The following is a 20,573-nucleotide window of genomic DNA, read 5'->3' as shown; positions in this document are numbered from 1 at the left end:
TTAGTTTTTGACTTAAATAGTCGACTAAATGTTCATTTGTTACTCAAAAAAAGTGGGTTAACACCCACAGTTTTTAGTCAGTTTTTACAAAGTCGTATATAAATCGTCGTTCAAACAATTTATTTTCACATTTGCCTCACCGTAAAGTTTGAAAATTAAAGTAATACTTTCCGTTAATATTTTAGAGGGTGGAACCCAATTTTAACAATGTTTTGGACTTCAATACCATATGTTTCACTTATTTTTGACAAAAAAACATGGGTTAAAACTCACGGTTTTTAGTCGATTTTTATAAATTAGTACATAAATCGTCATTCAAACTATTTAATTCACCCTCAACTCACCGTGAAGTTTGAAAATTAAAGTAATACTTTCCATTAATATTCTTGAGGGTGGAACCCCATTTTAACAATGTTTTAAGCCTCACTACTATATTTTTCGTTATTTTTTTAGTTCGACTTAAATACTCAACTAAATATATATTAGGTACTCAATAAATCATAAATCTGCTTCCAAATGCCTTATAAAATTTTCTTTAATGCTCACAGAAAATATTTCACGAAAATAAAAAATTTTCATTTTTGAAAAAAAAAAACGTGTGTTAACACTCACAGTTTATTGTCAACTTTTACAAATTCGTAAATAAATCATCGATCAAACTATTCATTTTCACCTTTGCCTCATCGTGAAGTTTGAAAATTATAGTAATACTTTCCGTTATATTCTTAAGGGTGGAACCCCATTTTAACAATGTTTTGGGCCTCATTACTATATTTTTCACTTATTTTTTTTTTGTTTCCGTCTTAAATAGTCTACTAGATATACATATTGTCACATCCCGACCCGGGGTCCACCACATCGTGGGCCCGCTCCACCACCGTAGCACGATATTGTTCATTTTAGGACCTGACCACACCATCACGGTTTTGTTTCTGGGAATTCACACGAGAACTTCTCAGTAGGTCACCCATTATAGGAGTGCTCTCGCGTGCTACTCGCTTAATTTCGAAGTTCCCATAGAACCCAAAGCCAGTGAACTCCCAAAAAGCCTCGTGCTAGGTATGGATGAGAATATACATATAAGGATCACTCCCTTGGGTGATGTGGGATCTTACAATCCACCCCCCTTAGGGGCCCGACGTCCTCGTCGGCACACCACGGCCAGGGTTAGGCTCTAATACCAAATTATCACATCCCGACCCGGGGTCCACCACATAGCGGGCCTGCTCCACCATTGTAGCACGATATTGTCCGCTTTAGGCCCCGACCACGCCCTCAGGATTTTGTTTTTGGGAACTCACATGAGAACTTCACAATGGGTGACCCGCGATTATTCGCACAGTCTTTACGTGATCGTAGCACTTGAGGTATTTATTTACATCCAGTCCTGTCGTACAGACCACAATAGGTGGTTCTGACTCGTGTACAAGTATACTTATTGAGCTTTTGACTAGCATGTCGATGAACTATTGGCTAGCATGTTATTGAGCTATTGGCTAGCATGTTATTGGGCTTTTGGCTAGCATATTGATGAGATAAGGATAAGTCGTACATGTCACTATAGGTGACTCCCGACTTATTTGCTAGCATTGATTGATGAGTTATTAGTTCAGTCGTACTGGCCACAATAGGTGGATCCGGCTGACATACTATTTCATATTGATTTATTTCACCTGGGTTACTTATTCTTATTGAGATATTTGATATGGCATAACTATGAGACTGTTATTTTAGTTTTGCTTTTGAGTTATAGTCACGCCTGTTATTTCTGGGAAATTATACAGGATGTGACACATATGTTTCTCGATAAATTGTAAATCCACTTCCAAATGCTTTATAAATTTTGCTTAATGTTCACGAAAAATAATAAAAAATTTGCAGATAACACTCACTGCTTTAAGTTAGTTTTTACAAATTTGTACATTAATCGTCGTTAAACTATTTATTTTCACCTTCGCCCCACTGTGAAGTTTGAAAATTATAGTAATACTTTCCGTTATATTCTTGAAGGTGGAACCCTATTTTAACAATGTTTTGCGCCTCACTACTATATATTTTCACTTATTATTTTAGTTTTCGACTTAAATAACCTAATAAATATACATTTGGTGCTCAATAAATTGTAAATCTGCTTCCAAATGCCTTATAAAATTTTCCTTAATGCTCACGGAAAATATTTCACAAAAATAAAAAATTTGCATTTTTGACAAAAAACGTGGGTTTACACTCACGGTTTTACAAATTTGTACATAAATCATCGTTCAAACAATTTATTTTTAGATTCGCTTCAACATGAAGTTAAAAAATCAAAGTAATACTTTCCGGTAATATTCTTAAGGGTGGAACCCAATTTTAACAATGTTTTGGGCCTCACTGCAATATGTTCCACTTATGTTTTTAGTTGTCGAATTAAATAACCTACTAAATATATATTTTTTGCTCAATAAATCGTAAATCCGCTACCAAATGCCTTATAAATTTTCCTCAATGCTTATTGAAAATATTTCAAGATTTTTTTTTTTTTTTGCATTTTTGCAAATTCGTACATAAATCACCATTCCATGAATTTATTTTCACCTTCGCCTGAATGTGAAGTTTTGAAAATTAAGGTGAGACTTTCCATTGAAATTCTAAAGGGTGGAACCCCATTTGTCAGTATTTTGGTCCTCACTATAGTATTTTTCACTTCTTTCAATTTTTGGTTTAAATATTCCACTAAGTATACATTTGTTGCTCAATAAATCATAAAACCGCTTCCAAACACCTTATAAAGTTTTCCTTAAAACTCGGGGAAAATAGTTCACAAAAATAAAAAATTTCGTATTTGACCAAAAAAACGTGGGTTAACAATCACGACATTTAGTTGGCTTTGCAAATTCATACATAAATCACCATTCAATCTATTTATTTTCACCTTTGCGTCAATGTGAAGTTTTGAAAATTAAGGTGAGACTTTCCATTGAGATTCTTGAGGGTGGAAACCCATTTGACAATGTTTTGGCCCTCACTATTGTATTTTTCACTTATTTTTTTCTTCAGTTTTTGGCTTAAATATTCCACTAAGTATACATTTGTTGCTCAATAAATCATGAAACTGCTTCCAAATACCTTAGAAAGTTTTCCTTAATGCTTGCAAAAAATATTTCACAAAAGTAAATTTTTTCAGTTTTGACCAAAAAAAACGTGGGTGTTACATGACTTTTAGTCGGTTTTGCAAATTCGTACACAAATCACCGTTCAATCTATTTGTTTTCATATTTGCCTCAACGGGAAGTTTTGAAAATTAAGGTGAGACCTTTCATTGAGATTCTTGAGGGTGGAACCCCATTTGACAATGTTTTGGTCCTCACTATTGTATTTTTCACTTATTTTTTCAATTTTCGGCTCAAATATTCTACTAAGAATACATTTGTTGCTCAATAAATCATAAAACGACTTCCAAACACATTAAAAAGTTCTCCTTAATGCTCGCGGAAAATATTTACAAAAATAAAAATTTTCTTTTTCAACAAAAAAAACGTGGGTTAACACTCACGATTCTTAGTCGGTTTTACAAATTCATACATAAATCATCATTCAAACTATTTGTTCTTACCTTCGCCTCATCGTGAAATTTTGAAAATTAAGGTAAGACTTTCCGTTGTGATTCTTCACGGTGGAACCCCATTTGACAATGTTTTGGTATTCACTATTATATTTTTCACTTATTTTTTCGGTTTTCGACTTAAATATTCTAATAAGTACACATTTGTTACTCAACAAATCATAAAACTGCTTCCAAACAACTTATAATGTTTTCTTTAATGCTCGTGGAAAATATTTCTTAAAAAAAAAAATTTTCATTTTTGACCAAAAAAGCGTGGGTTAACACTCACAGTTTTTAGTCCGTTTTGCAAATTCGTACATAAAATCGCCATTTAATCTATTTATTTTCACCTTCACCTTTATGTGAAGTTTTGAAAATGAAGGGAAAACTTTCCGTAAAGATTCTTGAGGGTGGAACTCCACTTGACAATGTTTTGGTCCTTGCTATTGTAATTTTCACTTATTTTTTCAGTTTTCAGCCTAAATATTCTACTAAGTATACATTTGTTGCTCAATAAATCATAAAACTGCTTCCAAGCACCTTAAAAAGTTTTCCTTAATACTTGTGGAAAATATTTACAAAAATAAAAATTTCATTTTTGACCAAAAAAAGTGGGTTAACACTCACAAATTTTAGTCGGTTTTACAAATTCGTACATAAATCATCGTTCATACTATTTGTTCCCCCCTCATCGTGAAATTTTGGAAGTTAAGGTATGACTTTCCATTGAAATTCTTGAGGGTGGAACCCCATTTGACAATGTTTTGGTCCTCACTATTGTATTTTTCACTTATTTTTTCAGTTTTCGGCTTAAATATTCTACTAAGTATACATTTGTTGCTCAATAAATCCAAAAACTGCTTCCAAACACATTATAAATTTTTCCTTCATGCTCGTGGAAAATATTTCGCAAAAATAAAAAATTTCATTTTTGACCAAAAAAACGTGGGTTAATACTCACGATTTTTTGTCAGTTTTACAAATTCGTAAATAAATCATCGTTCAATCTGTTTGTTTTCACCTTTGTCTCACCGTGAAATTTTGAAAATTAAGGTAAGACTTTCTGTTGAGATTCTTGAGGGTGGAACCTGTCACATCCCTGCCCGGGCGAGACCATTTCCCGGGCCCAACTCCACCATAGCACGATATTGTCCTTTTTGGGCCCCCAGCACACCCTCACGGTTTTGTTTCTGGGAACTCACACGAGAACTTCCTAGCCAGCCCGCCTTGATTTCAGTCGTGGTGTGTCAGTACCCCATTTGACAATGTTTTGGTTATCACTATTGTATTTTTCACTTATTTTTTAAGTTTTCGTCTTAAATATTCTACTAAGTATACATTTGTTGCTCAATAAATCATAAACCCACTTCCAAACACCTTATAAAGTTTTCCTCAATGCCCATGGAAAATATTTCACAAAAATAAAAATTTGCATTTTTGACAAAAAAAATGTGTGTTAACACTCACGACTTTTAGTCGGTTTTGCAAATTCGTACATAAATCACTGTTCAATCTATTTATTTTTAGCTTCGCCTCAATGTGAAGTTTTGAAAATTAAGGTGAGACTTTCCATTGAGATTCTTGAGGGTGGAACTCCATTTGACAATGTTTTGGTCCTCACTATTGTATTTTTCACATATTTTTTTAGTTTTAGGCTTAAATATTCTTCTAAGTATACATTTGTTGCTCAATAAATCATAAAACCGCTTCCAAACACGTTATAAAGTTTTCCTTAATGCTCGTGGAAAATATTTCGCAAGAATAAAAATTTGCATTTTTTACCAAAAAAAACGTGGGTGTTCACGATTTTTAGTCGGTTTTACAAATTCGTACATAAGTCATCGTTCAATCTATTTGTTTTCACCTTCGCCTCCTTGTAAAAATTTTGAAAATTAAGGTGAGACTTTCTGTTGAGATTCTTGAGGGTGGAACTCCATTTGACAATGTTTTGGTGCTTACTATTGTGTTTTTCACTTATTTTTTCAGTTTTCGGCTTAAATATTCTACTAAGTATACATTTGTTGCTCAATAAATCATAAAACTGCTTCCAAACATGTTATAAAGTTTTCCTTAATGCTCACGAAAAATATTTCGCAAAAATAAAAATTTGCATTTTTGACCAAAAATAATTGGGTTAACTTTTAGTTGGTTTTGCAAGTTCATACATAAATCATCGTTCAATCCATTTGTTTTCACCTTTGTCTCACTGTGAAATTTTGAAAATTAAGGTAAGACTTTCCGTTGAGATTCTTGAGGGTGGAACTCCATTTGACAATGTTTTGGTCCTCACTATTGTATTTTTCACTTATTTTTTAAGTTTTCAGCTTAAATATTCTACTAAGTATACATTTGTTGCTCAATAAATCATAAAACCGCTTCCAAACACCTTATAAAGTTTTCCTTAATGCTCGCAGAAAATATTTCGCAAAAATAAAAAATTTCATTTTTGACCAAAAGAACGTGGGTTTAACTCACGACCCTATTTTTCACATATTTTCTTGGTTTTCGATTTAAATATTATACTAAGTATACATTTATTGCTCAAAATGTAAAACTGCTTCCAAATGCCTTATAAAGCTTTCCTGAAAGCTCACGGAAAATATTTCGTGAAAATAAAAAATTCACAGTTTCACCAAAAAAGGGGGTTAGCACTCACGGTTTTTAGTTGGTTTTGCAAATTTGTAAATAAATCATAGTTCAATGTAATTATTTCACCTTCGCGTCACTGTGAAATTTTGAAAATTAAAGTTAGACTTTTGTTGATATTCTAGAGGATGCAACCCCATTTTAGCAATGGTTTGAGCCTCACAACTGTGTTTTTTGACTTATTTTCTTAGTTTTCATGTTAAATATTATATTAAATATACATTTATTGCTCAAAAAGCTGTAAAAACGCTTCCTAATACCTTATAAAGTTTTCCTTAGAGCTTAAGGAAAATATTTTACAAAAATAAAAAATTATATTTTTCACCGAAAAGCGTGGGTTAGCAGCCCATTTGAAAATTCTATCAAAATTTGTTTCTGTATTTGTTGAACACTTACTTGAATATCGAGATGGAGTCTTATTTATTTTGAGATATTGGAGCAAACTGACTGTTAGCATAATAGGTGCCTTAAAAAACAAAACACAGGGTCAATAAAATGGGATGATTAGGAATCTATTTCCTGGTTAGGAAGTCCTTAGCATATCAAACGGGTTGATTCTAACATAGAAGTGGTGGATCTAAGTTCACCAAGTAAACTCTTTAATAGGACAAGTATGTGCAAGTTTAATTCATCATGCATGGCCTAGGAGAGAAGGATGTGCAAGTTTAATTCACCATGCATGCCCTAGGATGAGCTTTGGTAGAAGTTTTTATATTTTAGTAACTCATCGTATTTGTTTACTAGGGTCCAACATACAACATATCAAAATTGAAGAAAATCATGGAGTGAGATGTAAATGACAGTCTTGAATTTTCGATGTTTCCATATGGTTCTACAATGAAATCTTGTTCATATGCAATCAGCTCCTACGCGACAAAACTCTCCAATGCTATATTGCCTCGTCCAAGTTCACTGCAATAGTATTATTTATTCGTAGTTTGTATGAAACCTTCTGAAAATGGGCAAATTTCTTTGGAGCTGGAGAGAACAATAACCACCATTTGAGAGAAAGGTATTTGGGCTTTGAGATTGAATACTTGGTTTTCCATAATTAGCTCTACCGCTTTTTTGTCAGAACTAAAATCTGACGACAATGAAGACGAACACGGAGTGGTCATGGCATTTCAAATGCATTGGGAATGAGTGGTTTCGGCAATGAAAGCATGGAAATATTTAGTTGAATTTTAGTGACTTTTGTAAAAAGTTTAAAAGCTATGAGTTTCTCAGACTCAATGTTTCTCTTTGACCTACTAGCTAGGAATAAATAGGAATTACATTGAATACCACACACGTAAAACCTGAAATCCGTTTGGGAATATCAGCATGATTGCATACATCTTGTTTGCCACCTTCGGGAAGCTTCAAAGAAAGAGCAAGTGCAAGATTCAAGATCATTGCCTGATCGGTGCGGGCGTTAGACTAATTCATCTTCGATATCCTCTCTTCTCTTCTCTCTCGAGATAAATGTATTCATAGACAAAAGGATAGACAAGTATTGAGCATGCTTTGCAATATTTTGTTCCTACTAAAGGTGTCCAACCACCGTATATGTTAGAAGCAGTAAGTACATACTTGATTCGAACATCCCAAAGAATTTTCCAATGGATTATAATTAGGAAGTAAAATGGAAAAGGACTCTCGCCGGATCCTTTTCCGTTGGATCTTAAGGATCCTGTGATCATGACCGTTCATCATACATCGTGCCGTCAGAAATCATTTCAAAATTTAAATTTTAAAATTAAATATAAATAATAACTAACGAAAATTGACCGCATGATGTAAGATGAACAGTTACGATCACGGATACCTAAAAAAAGTATCGGGCGACGATCGTTTTCCAAGTAAAACCATTATAAGATACAAGCGTGCTAAATCACACCAAAAAATGTGGGCCAATATAAAAAAATCAAATAAATATTCAATGTACGTAATTCCCGCAGATTTCTTTTCCTTTTTCTAAGTTGAAAGGCTAATTTATTCCATATTTCACGTGGTGAGCTTTTTATTCAGCTAAATTTGAGCTCACCAAACGTTATAGTCCCCATGGTAATTTGGCCTGATGACTGGCTGCTGGAATGGATTTAGAGCATTGGGGTTGTATATTTGCATCTGCCATGAAATGTTTTGTTGAGTTTGAGCAGCTGGAGACTTGTTAATGGAAGCTTCAAGCAGGCTCTCCCAGCTCTCGTTGTCGATATCATCTTCGAAATCAATCAACGGCTTTTCCTCGTCAAACTGAATTAACGGCTTCTCCTTGTCGAAATCTTCTATTTCGAACTGAATCAACGGCTTCTCCTCGTCCAACTGAATTAACAGCTTCTCCTTGTCGTAACTTTCTCTCTCGAACCGAATCAACGGCTTCTCCCATTTTGTACTAACAAGGATATGATCCTTTTGTGACAGAAATACTCTGTCTCCAATATCGTCCTCTGTCAAAGTGGTGGAACTTGAAAACTCCACAAAAGATGACGGCACTGATGCCGAAGAAGTTGGCGAAGTTGGTGTCGATGAGGACTCCGTCAACTGCCACATACCATTGAGGAATTTCTCGAGAGCATGAATTTGTATTTGTGGGATTTGATCAATAAAGGGATACTCGTACCCTCCGTAGAATCCCATGGCTTTACACCACTCGTAGAATTCAGAGAGTTGGTTTGCTTGGACGGCTGCCTTTTTGTAAATGCTGAAAGCCGAGATGCAACTACTGTATGGCATTTGAAACAAACTGTCCAGAACCGTGACGATTTCATGGCGGAAGATTGTGTAGTACATGAAGCTTTCTCTCATGATGTGTTTCATAGTGAGTTGGACGAGAAAGGCTTTGGCTGCTGGTCCTGTGGGACGGCAGTCCATGACAAGGTCAATGAGGGTTTGCAGGTGCGGCAACACTTCAAGCATTCGGCCTACTTCCGTCATTCTATTCGATAAGCTCTCAAGTTGCGGCTCTTCTTTTTCTCCTTCTTCTTTGTACTCTTCGTCTTGTTTGCGATATTGATATTCTTCATATTGTTGTTGATCTTGCTGGTCATACGCTGGCTTGCTATCCAACCAAAAGCAATGAAGTGCTTCATCGAGGAGGCGAGCGTATGATCTAATAAAGGCTGTGTAATCTTTAGAAGCCGAGGAAGAATCATCGCGGAAGTGACACTGATTGAGAGACATCAAACCGTTGGATCGCGTCCAAAGGAGCTCAGAACGGAAGTTGCTGTCTTCAGGCACCGAACGGAGTAGGCGGTGGAGGAGAATTAGACACTTAAGCGCAACCCGCCAGCAGCGAGTCTTGACAAAGCGGCGATTGAAGCTGAGTGAAAAATCTCTCAACGAAGATGGGGAGACGGAGAATATTTTCAAGAGCTCCTGAACGTACCTTTCAGGCAACGGCAAGTCATCAGGAGCCGTTGCTTTTATAATGATGAGCTCGACATTGCAAAACCCTCCAACCGTGGCAATCTTGGCATAGCTCACGGAGCTGTGCTCTCTTAGAGCACTGAAAACTTGCCGAAATCGCCGCTGCATGTCGAGAGAGGAAAACCAGAGGAAGAGGGTTTTTCGTGTTTGAACTCGAGGAAGAGAAAGAAAGTAGGACAATATTAATATAGCGAGATGAAGTCGCAGTTTGTTACAGAAGTTGCTTTCCTGGTTCTGTGTATACAATGACGATGTTGTCTTTGGTTCAATCGACGCTGAAACTACAAAGTTTATACGGAAATTAATTAAACTTGTTTAGTAAGCTTCTTAAAGGAGGCCAGCTGCTAGCTCATGCCAATCCACAGGCGGCGAATGAATGAGATAACAACAAAATAAGTTTCTTAATTTCATCTTCGTTCGATTAGTTAACTGCGAAAAATTCTTCGAAAGAGAACTTAGACATCATTCAGAGTTAGGAACTTGTATTTTTCCGTTCGTCTTAGACAGTAAGCCAGAGTTAACAATGTTAATTAATGATTAAATATCATATCTGAAGCATGTTTATAGACTATAGTTATCGATACGATTTATGTCTACAGTTTTTCAAACAAATGTAAAATATCTGATGAAATGTGAGGTCTACAAGGGCTAAAACAACGTAAGATATGAAGGCCGGCTTAACTGGTCATGTATAAATATTCTTCCTTAAAAATTTAGAGAGTATTTTGTGTTTGGTTTTCCAAGTTGGATACGTATTTCTTTTGAAGGAAACGACCGGATTTGCCGAGGTTCACGAGGATACGTTGGATTAGCCATCAAGACTCAAGATTACTTGAATTTCGAAGGGATTGAGGACTTAATCTGTTCTACTTCGCGTAGCTTGTTGGATGGAGTTGGTGTTTAATGGCAGGCCTGGCAAATGGATCGTATTTGTCATGTTCGCTTTGTTTTCGTGTCATACTCGTTACATTAACATGTCTTGTTATGTCAACTCCTGTATCTTTACGGTTCTTAACAGGTGATCCGATAAAGACCCTATTTATTAATGAGTCGTGTTGTTTCGTGTTTGTAAGAAAATGCGAGCCCTATTTAATGGTCTATAACTCGCTGTATTCAGCCAAATTTACCATGAGAAAAAGGCAACGCAATAGCTGAGGCAATTGACAAAATGCTTGTGCTTCTGCACAAAGGCAAGACTTTCTAAGTCGTAATTCAGTTATTCAGTCAATCTAAAGTGTCCTTCGCGTGCCCGAAAGGGTCGACTACGTGCACGCTACGCTTTTGATTTCCAGTACGAATACGAACCATGAAAGCGTGGCTTATCAATTCTTTAGATTTTTGGAATTTGAAATTAGAAATGTCAGAAAAGTTATCACAAAGATAGCTTGTGGCAACCAAGTGTTAATAGGGACGTTGCTTTTCTTAAAAAAGGGCAAGGTGGGAAAAACATTTCTCTTTTAAAAAAGAGAAGAGGGGAGGGGGGGGGGGGTGTGGAATTTTGGGGCGGAGGCAACATTCCTTTACAATAGGTAGCCAAAACAGAAATTCATCGCGCGCAAGACAAATCTTGATGCGAAAAACTTGTCTTTTAAAAAAGAGAGGGGGGGGGGTGGAATTTTGGGGTGGAGGCAACATTCCTTTACAATAGGTAGCCAAAACAAAAACCCATTGCGCGCGCAAGACAAATCTTGATGCCTCACTGAAGCGGGTTACGAGCCGACAGTACGATGCCAAGGCACGAAGCCTGTTGTCGAATACAACACAATTACCACTCATACACCGTCACATTAGCTAAACTCAACATTGCCCAACGAAAAACACGTTTCAACTAGTCCAATAAAGGGATGCGTCTTGAGTGCAAATACATTGACGGTTGGGTATAAGTCACGCGCTTCAGCGCCATCCATTTTTGAGGTTAGTTGATTCGACAGGTGAGTTGTTACACACTCTTTAGCGGATTTCGACTTTCATAATCACCGTCTCCTAAGGGTACAAGTGTGCATGCACGAGGTTTTACTTACGGTAACATGGAAATTGCACTAGATTTTCTCTTCCATTAGGCATCAAAAAATTTAAAGGTAAAGAAAAATAAGCCTTTCTTTTATTTCCAACGTTATGATATTGCATCTCCTGCCAAGTTGACTAGGCAAATGAGAAAAAAAAAAAAAAAAAAGAGGTCAACTAAGCAAAAATGTCTTAAATTATACGCACGACGTTATGTGAAAGAATTAAGTTACATGTCAATATGTGTTTTATTTGAGGCACCACTATTTTTGCGTCACCATTTGATGTATGTCACTTCATGTACTTTCAAATAATTGTAAGGCTACCCTTGCTTCATGAACTAATTAACTTGTGATCTTTTAATTTAGGGTAAATACTAGAGAGTTTTAACGAAAAACCCACGGTACTGTTCACTTTAACGAAAAATTACATTTTTACACTAAAAAGTCAAACATGATACTATTCACTTTATTCTAGCGTAATAACTAGTTGTTAGGAAAAAAAAATAGATGAAGATTAAACTCATATTAAAATGTAAAAATATTATTGTTTTCTGCTATTATGATAAAACATCACATGCCTCTTTTATCACCATTTAGCTATCACCATTGTCAATTCATTTGTCATTTAAATAAAAAAACTAATAATTAAACAATATTTGTTAAGCATAGAATGTTTTATGCCGAATAATAATACGATTAAGTACTATTCCCAATCATCGAAAACAAAAAATTTATGGTCGAATATGGTAAATAGTGTCACAAGACGCCAGACGCAATCACATTGTACGAACAGCCAAGAACCAGCGGGGCAGGCAGGTTGCAGAATTTACGTGGCGGAGCCCACGGCAGCGCAGCGCCTCCTAATTCCTCATTCCTAAATCCAGACACTGTCTTCTTCTCTCTCTCACTCTCTCATGGCGTTGAGATCCAACGGTCGAAATCTGTCCTTCGAGATTCTGAGCAGAAACAGTTCCCTCGACGACCAACATGATCACGCAATCTTCCACCGATCCAACTCAGATCCCGCTCAATCCGATCAATCCACCAACTCCAAGTTCGCCCGGAGAAAACGCAAGAAGAAGAAGAAGACACCGGCCACCGCCCACGCCTCCATACCCGAAAGCCCCACCGCCATCTACGGCGTTGTTTCCAACTCCTTCGATGTCATTTCCGAAACCACAAACAGAGAAACCGGCGATGTTCACGGCAACGGATTGGAATTCAATTACAGCGTCCAGACCGTGCTGTTGCCCGTCACAACGGAGGTCGTCGATCCCGAGTTCCAGGGTTTGCACGGGACCGCCGAGTTGAGGCAGAGGACTGTCATTGGGAGCGGCGGGGGAGTTGTGGAAGAGACTGAAACGGCGTCGTCTCGCATTGAAAGCCAGGCCAAGGAGGAGAGTGCGGCGGAGGGGGGTTCGGCGAGTAAGCAGAGGAGCGAGCTCAGTGGGAACGTGATCCCGAAATTGCAGACCGCTGAGTCATTGGATTGGAAGCGGCTCATGGCCGAAGATCCAAATCGTGAGGGTCCTTTTGCTTCTCTCGTGCAGTTTTTGTTTTCAATGGCTCAAATTTTGAATTTTTCTTCTTCTCTCAGATTTGTTTTCAGTGGACAAGTCGCCAGTGCAGTACTTCATGGAAGAGATGTCGAATGGCAATGCGTTGCGGAGCACAACCACCCTTGGCAATGAGAAGGAACGAGAGAGAGTTTACGACACGATATTTCGCTTGCCATGGCGATGTGAATTGGTAATCTTTTAGCTGCAGCTATGATTTATTGTTCCTTGAGAAAATGTGTATAGAAGTAAAACTGTGTCTTAACTGTGACCATTTTTGCTGCAGCTTATAGATGTTGGCTTTTTCGTGTGTTTTGATTCGTTTCTGTCACTGTTGACTATCATGCCAACAAGAATTTTGATGACTGTTTGGAGGACTATACAGTCAAGGTTAGATTTTCTCTTCACTTGCCCCTTCTGGGTTTGTCTCATAATTTCGTAAAGTTTGGTTCTTTCATTCATACCGGCTGAGTCATTCGGGTGCTTTGAAGTTTGTACCAGTGTAGTGTAATTTCTGTTATCATGCTGCTTTTGTTTTTGTGTGAAATTTTGTTAAACCGTAATGAATGCGAAGATATTTACAACGTAACCTAACCATACCTGCGGCAGGCAGTTTAAGAGGCCATCTGCAGCAGAGCTGTCTGATTTTGGGTGTTTTACTATAATGGCTTGTGGAGTCACTCTCTTGGAGCAAACAGGTGAGTAAGAAGATGATGGAGTTATTCTTTCATGTAGTAATGTCTTATTCAACCAGTTTATGGATATTTTTATAGCCTGATGACTGGGTCCATTGATTAGAGCAAGAGTTGGATGTAGTGTACTGATTGTACTATTTATTTGCTTCCGTCAGATATCAGCTTAATATACCACATGATCCGTGGTCAAGGAACAATCAAATTATATGTGGTGTACAACGTGTTGGAGGTAATTATGTTATTGATCATATGATTTTAGTTTTGACACTAGTTGCATTTATGTTTTTCAATTTCCTCTTCAGAACATAAATGTAGTCCATCTTTCTGAAAGGCAAAAAGGCTGAGGCGAAACACAATATCACTGTAATATATATATATCTTAGAACCATAGTTGTTGTCAGCAGTGTCTAAGTTGCTTTCTTTGTACTTTGCAGATATTTGATAAACTATGCCAAAGTTTTAACCCAGATGTATTGCAAACTCTATTTAACTCAGCAGATGGACTTGCAAGCTGTCCACCAGAAAACATGAGATTCTGGGTTTGGAGATTCATTTGCGACCAAGCTTTAGCTGTGGCTGCCACAAATATCCTTTGGAAAGATCATTTTCTTCATAGATTTTTTACCCCACTTTTCATGCATAACCTACAGAGTTCCTTAACCGTATGTACTTATTCATGCGTTTATCTTATTAGCTCAGGCGATTACTTTGTCAACCTGCATAGTTGCTCACAATAATGCCTTGTGGGCTTTGCTGGTGTCCAATAATTTTTCTGAGATAAAAAGCAATGTGTTTAAGCGATATAGCAAGGACAACATTCATAGTCTGGTATACTTCGGTGAGTTATCTTTCTGTTATTTTACGGTCTATATGGATGACATTCCTGTTTTCTGTTGCATTTTTGCATTTTCAATAGTTTACAAAAACACAAACTTTTAGTCTTACCCACTGCAAAACGTTTTAAGTTTGCTGGCCGAAAATAAAATTACCACCTTCTCTGACATTGCTGTTTTCTGATGCATTCCTTCTAATACACTGATAGTATGGTAAGGCTGTTTAACATTTGCTGCACCGTATCCATATTCAACTACCAAAATATAGATCATATTGTGGGTATAAAAAATGCAACATTTTGGTTATATATTGTCAATTTGTCACAGACCTATTCTATTGCATAGACTAGACAAAATCTTGGAAGCTTTTACCTCAGTTGCTTATGGTTTGTTGCACAGAACAATTAGGTCTGTTGCCGATATTGTGTGATGATTACAGAAAAAAGATGCAGGCATAAATCTTAATGTCATATTTGTTTTCTAGTTTCTCTTGGGCTTAATCTTTTCATTTGATCTGAAATTTTGTTTTATTTTTGGTTTCTTGCAACCAGATTCAGTAGAGAGATTCCACATTTCAGCATTCGTCTTATTTGTTTTAGCTCAAAACATTCTTGAGGCTGAAGGTCCCTGGTTCGAAAGTTTCCTTTCTGTAAGTTGACCTTAACATTTGACGAGAAACTGTTCTTTATAAAAGAGAAAATTTTGTTGCGCAGCAAACATTTTGATCACTGTTTTTACATCTGTTTACTGCAGAATGCTCTCATAGTATACGTCTGTGAGATGATTATCGATATCGTAAAGCACTCATTCATTGCTAAGTTCAATGACATTAAGCCTATTGCTTACTCGGAGTTTCTTGAAGACCTATGCAAGCAGGTATTCTTTTCTCCCAAGTTGCGGGTGACTTTTTTTAAAGGAGTGTAGGTCAGTTGTTATGGGATGTTTAGTATGTTTAGATGGTTATATAGAAATCTGACCCTCTGTTTTCTTCTCGTCAGACTTTAAATATACAATCAGAGGGTTCAAAGAAAAATCTTACGTTCATTCCTCTGGCACCAGCTTGTGTGGTAAGCCACTCGTTTTTACTTATCTTGATGTTGATTTTCACGGTTTGAAGTCATCCCCACTTTTCATGGTAGAGACAAAAGAAAAATTCATGCGTAGAAAAGTTCGCTTATTGCCCAGCTACAAGAATTAGGGTTCTGATATGAGATTTGAGCTGTGTTGAAAATGGAATGTTCAATTTTGAGTGCGAATAATGTTTATCAATATCGATGATTATGAGATAATCCTGAACGGTATTGTCATCTTTGTTGTAGGTCATCCGAGTGCTTACTCCCGTATATGCTGCTCACCTTCCCTACAGTCCCCTACCGTGGAAACTATTTTGGACTCTCGTCCTTTTCGCGATGACGTATGTCATGCTGACAAGCCTGAAGGTGTTGATAGGCATGGGCCTCCAGAAACATGCCAGTTGGTACGTCAATAGGTGCAAAAGGAGGAAACACCATCTTCATTATGATTGATCGTAAAGAAGGGAAGTCTTTTGCTTTTCACATATCAGTATTATTCTGTCAATTCCGCTCAAGGAACCCCAACGAACAAGTTGAAGATCGGGGTTCCTGTCGAATTCTGCGCATTAGACCATCCGAGGGCTGCAAACGAAGATGGGGTTCGGCTAGAACATCACGTAGCCTCTGTAGTCTAATTATGCATGGTTATTACCATCCAATTTTGTTACAAAACAAAGGTTTAATGTAAGATATCGTGAAACCAACAATAATCTCCGCTATTTCGGAGCACTTCAATTCTTCTGTCAAGCATACATTTATGGAGCGTATCAAATTTTTGACCTATCATAATCGTAATCATTATTTTTGAAGACCTATGGACGTGCCTTACCAGCACACTTACACCTTAACCAACCCTTGGAAAGATTATTATGTGCCGACGCCGTACAAGGTAGTACCGTAGTAGACTCATGAGCGGGTGTGTAAAAGGTGAGGTTGGCTTGGACCAAATTCAGGAGTTATATTTTAAAAAACGAGGGTCGGACGGCTGACGTGATTCAATTGTTCCAATCCAAATTTTCTTCAATCTTGGGCCCTTGTTAACATTGAGTTTTAGCCGAAGATAGAAATTACTAAATATGAGTCTTAACAGTTGATGCGATTTTAATAAATTAAAGAATTTTCACATATATGATTTGAGGATCGGACGATTGATGTGATTTCAATAAATTTTCATCTTTATTCGTCTAAATATATTTCTTTTGTTAGCTGAGATATGATAGAGATGAAAAATTATTGGAGACGGATAACCGTGGCAAACTGAAAATCTATATGAATATTGTGTATAATACTATAATGTAGGAGTAAATTTTGGAATTCTCTTTAAAGTTTAGTGAGGCTGCAAAAGTCAATATCATTTTTTGTTCTTTTGACTTACTCTCTTAAAACATCTGACTAGAAAGAGATATATTGACCAAAGAAGAGAGACTTTCACACTATTACAGTTCTTCATTTTTTTTGTTATCAAATTAAATAAATTAAACAGAAATATATGATAAAAATGAATGTGCAAGAGGTTAAATAAAGTGTGTATTTATTTTTTTTTAAATAGAAAATAATTGAATACATTTAATTTCGTAACAAATTCCATTTGGGTTTTAACCAAAAGGTTTATCCAGAGACCCGCTTCTTTCCAAAGTAAAAAATTGTAACGATTTCCATTTGCGTTAACAAAACATGGCAGTATTAATTTTTTGTCATTGATCTTCTTCAATTCATTCAATCCGACGGCCGAAAATTAAGAGGAGTGTATGAGAAGGAAAAATGAAAACTATTCTTATAAAATTAAAACAAAATTAATGCTTCATGAAAAAATGAGAAAAAAGATAAAAAATAATTTAAAACTTGGCTGATTCCAGTTCCTCCCACTTCAAAATTTTAATTTAATTAACTGATTTTATCATACATTGTATTTGTAGTAGTAGCAAATAAGACATGAGTCCAAGTCAGAGAAGCAGCAAAAAGCTCAAACAATTATTAATAATAATAATAAAAAACAAATAGAAAATAAAAAGAGACAAAACGGCTCCGAAAATCTCGCTTATTTCGGCGGGAAAGGACGTAAAGCTTCTTAGGACTGATCACTAGGGTTTTGCGCAACATGGCCACCGTACGAAAATCCCACTGACCTAATTATTTTATCAATCAATTACGTGCAATAATTAATAATAATTTCTCAAAATTACAACCGTCGGATTCCATTTAAGTTTGATCCGACGGAAATAAAGCATTTAGCTTCCCGCGGAGTGTTTTATTTTTTATTTTCTATTTTCTCAATAATTAAGTGGGAAATTGGACACAGGCCTTTGCCTGCCTGCTTGGATAAAAAGAGTTCCCATTTTTTCTTCCTCTCTCACTTGCTTACAACCCTTGTGGAGGTGGACCTTTTTGCAATTTTTGCAAAATTTTCATGTTTTTCTTACTCAAATTTTCAAGTGTCGACTCCTGCAGTAACAGAAAATTCAATTTCAGTCCATAACTAATCGAAGAAATGGTAAGAATTTGAGTTCTTTCAATGTCTTTTACTATGATCATTGTTATTTTCAAATCGATTGTATCAAGTTATTGGATTCCAATTAGCACACTAAACTTCATCAAATTTATGATCTTTGGTTGTGGGTTTTGTGAATTTGTGAATTTGATTGAATGGTTTTTTGAGTTCGAAGGCTAAGCAATCAAAGTTTTGATCAAATTTATGAATTTTGGGTTTAATTTGATGCAAAGCAAAGAACCTTACCAGGGCTTGACATGCCGCGAATCTTGCAGGTTTTGTGAATTCGATTGAATAATTTTTGAGTGTGGAATGGTGATGAAGTTTTGATGAATTTGTTTTTGCTACATGCTTGTTGAAAGGTTTGTTCTTAGTTGTGGAAGTTGGATGGGATTATTTGTAGGTAGGCTGCAAGGTTTGCATAAATAAAAACAGAAGAGATCATTGGCTTAACACCCTTTTGCTTAGCAAATTCTTCGGTTCCTGCGGTGTTCATCAACACCTTCGGAAAAACGAGAAGAATGTGCTCTGCATAGACTGCAGCCTGCGCCTCTGCAGGCATTGTATGACATCTCATTGCCTTCACAAAAAGCTTCAGATCTGCAAATACGTTTATCATGATGTCGTTCGCCTTCAAGAAATTCAGAAGTATCTTGACTGCTCCAAAATTCAGGTTTGCTTCCCCACTCTCTTTCTTCAATTATACAACTCTTAGCAATAATATGTGATTTTCATGTGTACTTTTATTGTTGTTCGAAGCTCCGTGCTTTTTCGATCGTAACATCAGTCGCAGATTTGGTTATTTATTGTTGACAAGTTCATAACATAAACCCTAGCATTGGGCTTTTTCTTTGGCATGTTTTTGGTTACCTATGAAATTACATGTTACAGTTGAGTTGAATGTTTATTATCATCTCAAACAGTGACAGCATGATTCTTAACAGACATATAAAATCAATGGCGAGAAAGCTGTGCATCTAAATTCTCGTCCTCAATCCAAAGACGCGAAGCCATCAACAAAAGCAAAGTTTGGTGCTTCCTGTGAAGCTTGTGGGAGATATCTACAGGACATGCCAAATCGCTACTGCTCCATCGCATGCAAGGTAATTGTTGTTGCTTGTCAGTTCCAAGTTTTCGACTCCATTGTGGTATTTCACACTCACATCGCCTTTAAGGGATCACGAAACATTTGCTTGCTATTCAAATTTTCAGGTATCGATAGTTTCAGTGAAGCCGAAAGACCACCAAAGTCACAAATTCATCACCGTTGCAATGCGCGAATACGCTGAATTTTCGCCAAAAGGTAACTACAATTCGGAAACAAATATGAGTGAAATGGAATCATCGTCTATCTCGTTAGCTGAGTCATCTGAGGAGATGAATGCTTGGGTGTGTCCAGCATTGAAGCCGAGGAGGCTTTTGCACAAGAGGAAAGGCATTCCTCGCAGAGCTCCTCTCTGCTGATGCCTAAACAAGATCAAGGATATTTTTGCTCTTTTTCTCTTTCCTAGGGATTCGACGTGAAAAATGGAGTGCCGTCTGTTAACTACCTACTTCTTCTTCCTTTTTTCTTCTAAATTTTTCGTTATATCTAAAGCATTAATAAAACCATAAAACCACAGCTAGTATTTTCTAATGTAAGTTTTTTAATTTGTACAGCATAAAGAGATGATATATATATATATATATATATCTTGAGAGATTTGTTGGGATTTACTGTACTTTTCATATTTCTCAATACAAGATTAGAACTTGTAAATGTTGATGGGAATGTTCTTGCTTTGCTGTTTTCTTCTTTCTATCTTGTTGGCAATGGCAACCAAAACTAGAGAATTTACATGAAACAGGAATACCAAGTTAGCAGTGTATTAACTAATCACATGATGTGTGAGAAATATAAAACACGTAACGTCATGTTATTGGTTCAAAATGTCACGCCACCGTAGGTGTAAATAAGTAGTTTTGAAATTGATAGGTTTGTGATGGATTCGTTGTGCATTATGGCAACAATCTTTAGTTTATGTCTTGTTTGTTATGGATTGTGGCAGACAGAAAGAGTTGCAATAGAAATGGTTTTTGGAGCTGCAATATATATATATATATCTCGTATTGTAATTGTATGCATGTTGCACATGGATGATGGATCACCAACTTTTTCTTATGTTTTGTTTGTTTGGCAACTGCCACCCTTGTTTGATAAAAGTAGAATCAATCACATGAGTATATGTTTATGCGGCTTGCTGATGTGAAAAGCAGTTTTGAAAGTTGCTTTTGTTGAAAAG

At 36.4% G+C, this 20,573-nt stretch overlaps 3 protein-coding genes across 3 annotated transcripts; 2 read left to right on the top strand and 1 right to left on the bottom strand.

The window, feature by feature from the left end:
* Nucleotides 1–8,254: 8,254 nt before the first annotated feature.
* LOC137736400 (probable clathrin assembly protein At4g32285) lies at nucleotides 8,255–9,748 on the bottom strand. Its single transcript, XM_068475676.1, has one exon. The coding sequence runs from the start codon at nucleotides 9,746–9,748 to the stop codon at nucleotides 8,255–8,257; it is 1,494 nt and encodes a 497-aa protein (XP_068331777.1).
* Nucleotides 9,749–12,371: 2,623 nt separating this feature from the next.
* LOC137737615 (protein POLLEN DEFECTIVE IN GUIDANCE 1-like) lies at nucleotides 12,372–16,575 on the top strand. Its single transcript, XM_068477151.1, has 11 exons — nucleotides 12,372–13,167; nucleotides 13,244–13,395; nucleotides 13,489–13,592; nucleotides 13,812–13,900; nucleotides 14,053–14,126; nucleotides 14,332–14,482; nucleotides 14,568–14,735; nucleotides 15,282–15,379; nucleotides 15,484–15,606; nucleotides 15,729–15,797; nucleotides 16,050–16,575. The coding sequence occupies exons 1-11, from the start codon at nucleotides 12,561–12,563 to the stop codon at nucleotides 16,254–16,256; spliced, it is 1,842 nt and encodes a 613-aa protein (XP_068333252.1). The 5' UTR covers nucleotides 12,372–12,560; the 3' UTR covers nucleotides 16,257–16,575.
* A 1,556-nt stretch (nucleotides 16,576–18,131) lies between these two features.
* Nucleotides 18,132–19,968, top strand: LOC137736440 (protein RGF1 INDUCIBLE TRANSCRIPTION FACTOR 1-like). Its single transcript, XM_068475706.1, has 4 exons — nucleotides 18,132–18,294; nucleotides 18,695–18,964; nucleotides 19,236–19,394; nucleotides 19,504–19,968. Exons 1-4 carry the CDS (start codon nucleotides 18,292–18,294, stop codon nucleotides 19,753–19,755), a joined length of 684 nt encoding a protein of 227 aa, XP_068331807.1. The 5' UTR covers nucleotides 18,132–18,291; the 3' UTR covers nucleotides 19,756–19,968.
* Nucleotides 19,969–20,573: the final 605 nt, after the last annotated feature.

Source organism: Pyrus communis, chromosome 6 (genome assembly GCF_963583255.1).
Source record: "Pyrus communis chromosome 6, drPyrComm1.1, whole genome shotgun sequence".
Classification (NCBI taxonomy): Eukaryota; Viridiplantae; Streptophyta; class Magnoliopsida; order Rosales; family Rosaceae; genus Pyrus; species Pyrus communis.
Note: the sequence above shows the minus strand (reverse complement) of the source record. Positions and strands in the feature narration are given on the sequence as shown.

What these genes read in the sequence shown, in the direction of transcription:
- LOC137736400 (XM_068475676.1), bottom strand. Translation starts at nt 9,748, where the DNA reads ATGCAGCGGCGATTTCGGCAAGTTTTCAGTGCTCTAAGAGAGCACAGC.
- LOC137737615 (XM_068477151.1), top strand. Translation starts at nt 12,561, where the DNA reads ATGGCGTTGAGATCCAACGGTCGAAATCTGTCCTTCGAGATTCTGAGC. An exon ending in CACTCTCTTGGAGCAAACAG is followed by an intron (nt 13,901 to 14,052) that starts GTGAGTAAGAAG and finishes TGCTTCCGTCAG; the next exon opens with ATATCAGCTTAATATACCAC. An exon ending in TCATAGTCTGGTATACTTCG is followed by an intron (nt 14,736 to 15,281) that starts GTGAGTTATCTT and finishes TCTTGCAACCAG; the next exon opens with ATTCAGTAGAGAGATTCCAC.
- LOC137736440 (XM_068475706.1), top strand. An exon ending in TTGACTGCTCCAAAATTCAG is followed by an intron (nt 18,965 to 19,235) that starts GTTTGCTTCCCC and finishes GATTCTTAACAG; the next exon opens with ACATATAAAATCAATGGCGA. An exon ending in ACTGCTCCATCGCATGCAAG is followed by an intron (nt 19,395 to 19,503) that starts GTAATTGTTGTT and finishes TCAAATTTTCAG; the next exon opens with GTATCGATAGTTTCAGTGAA.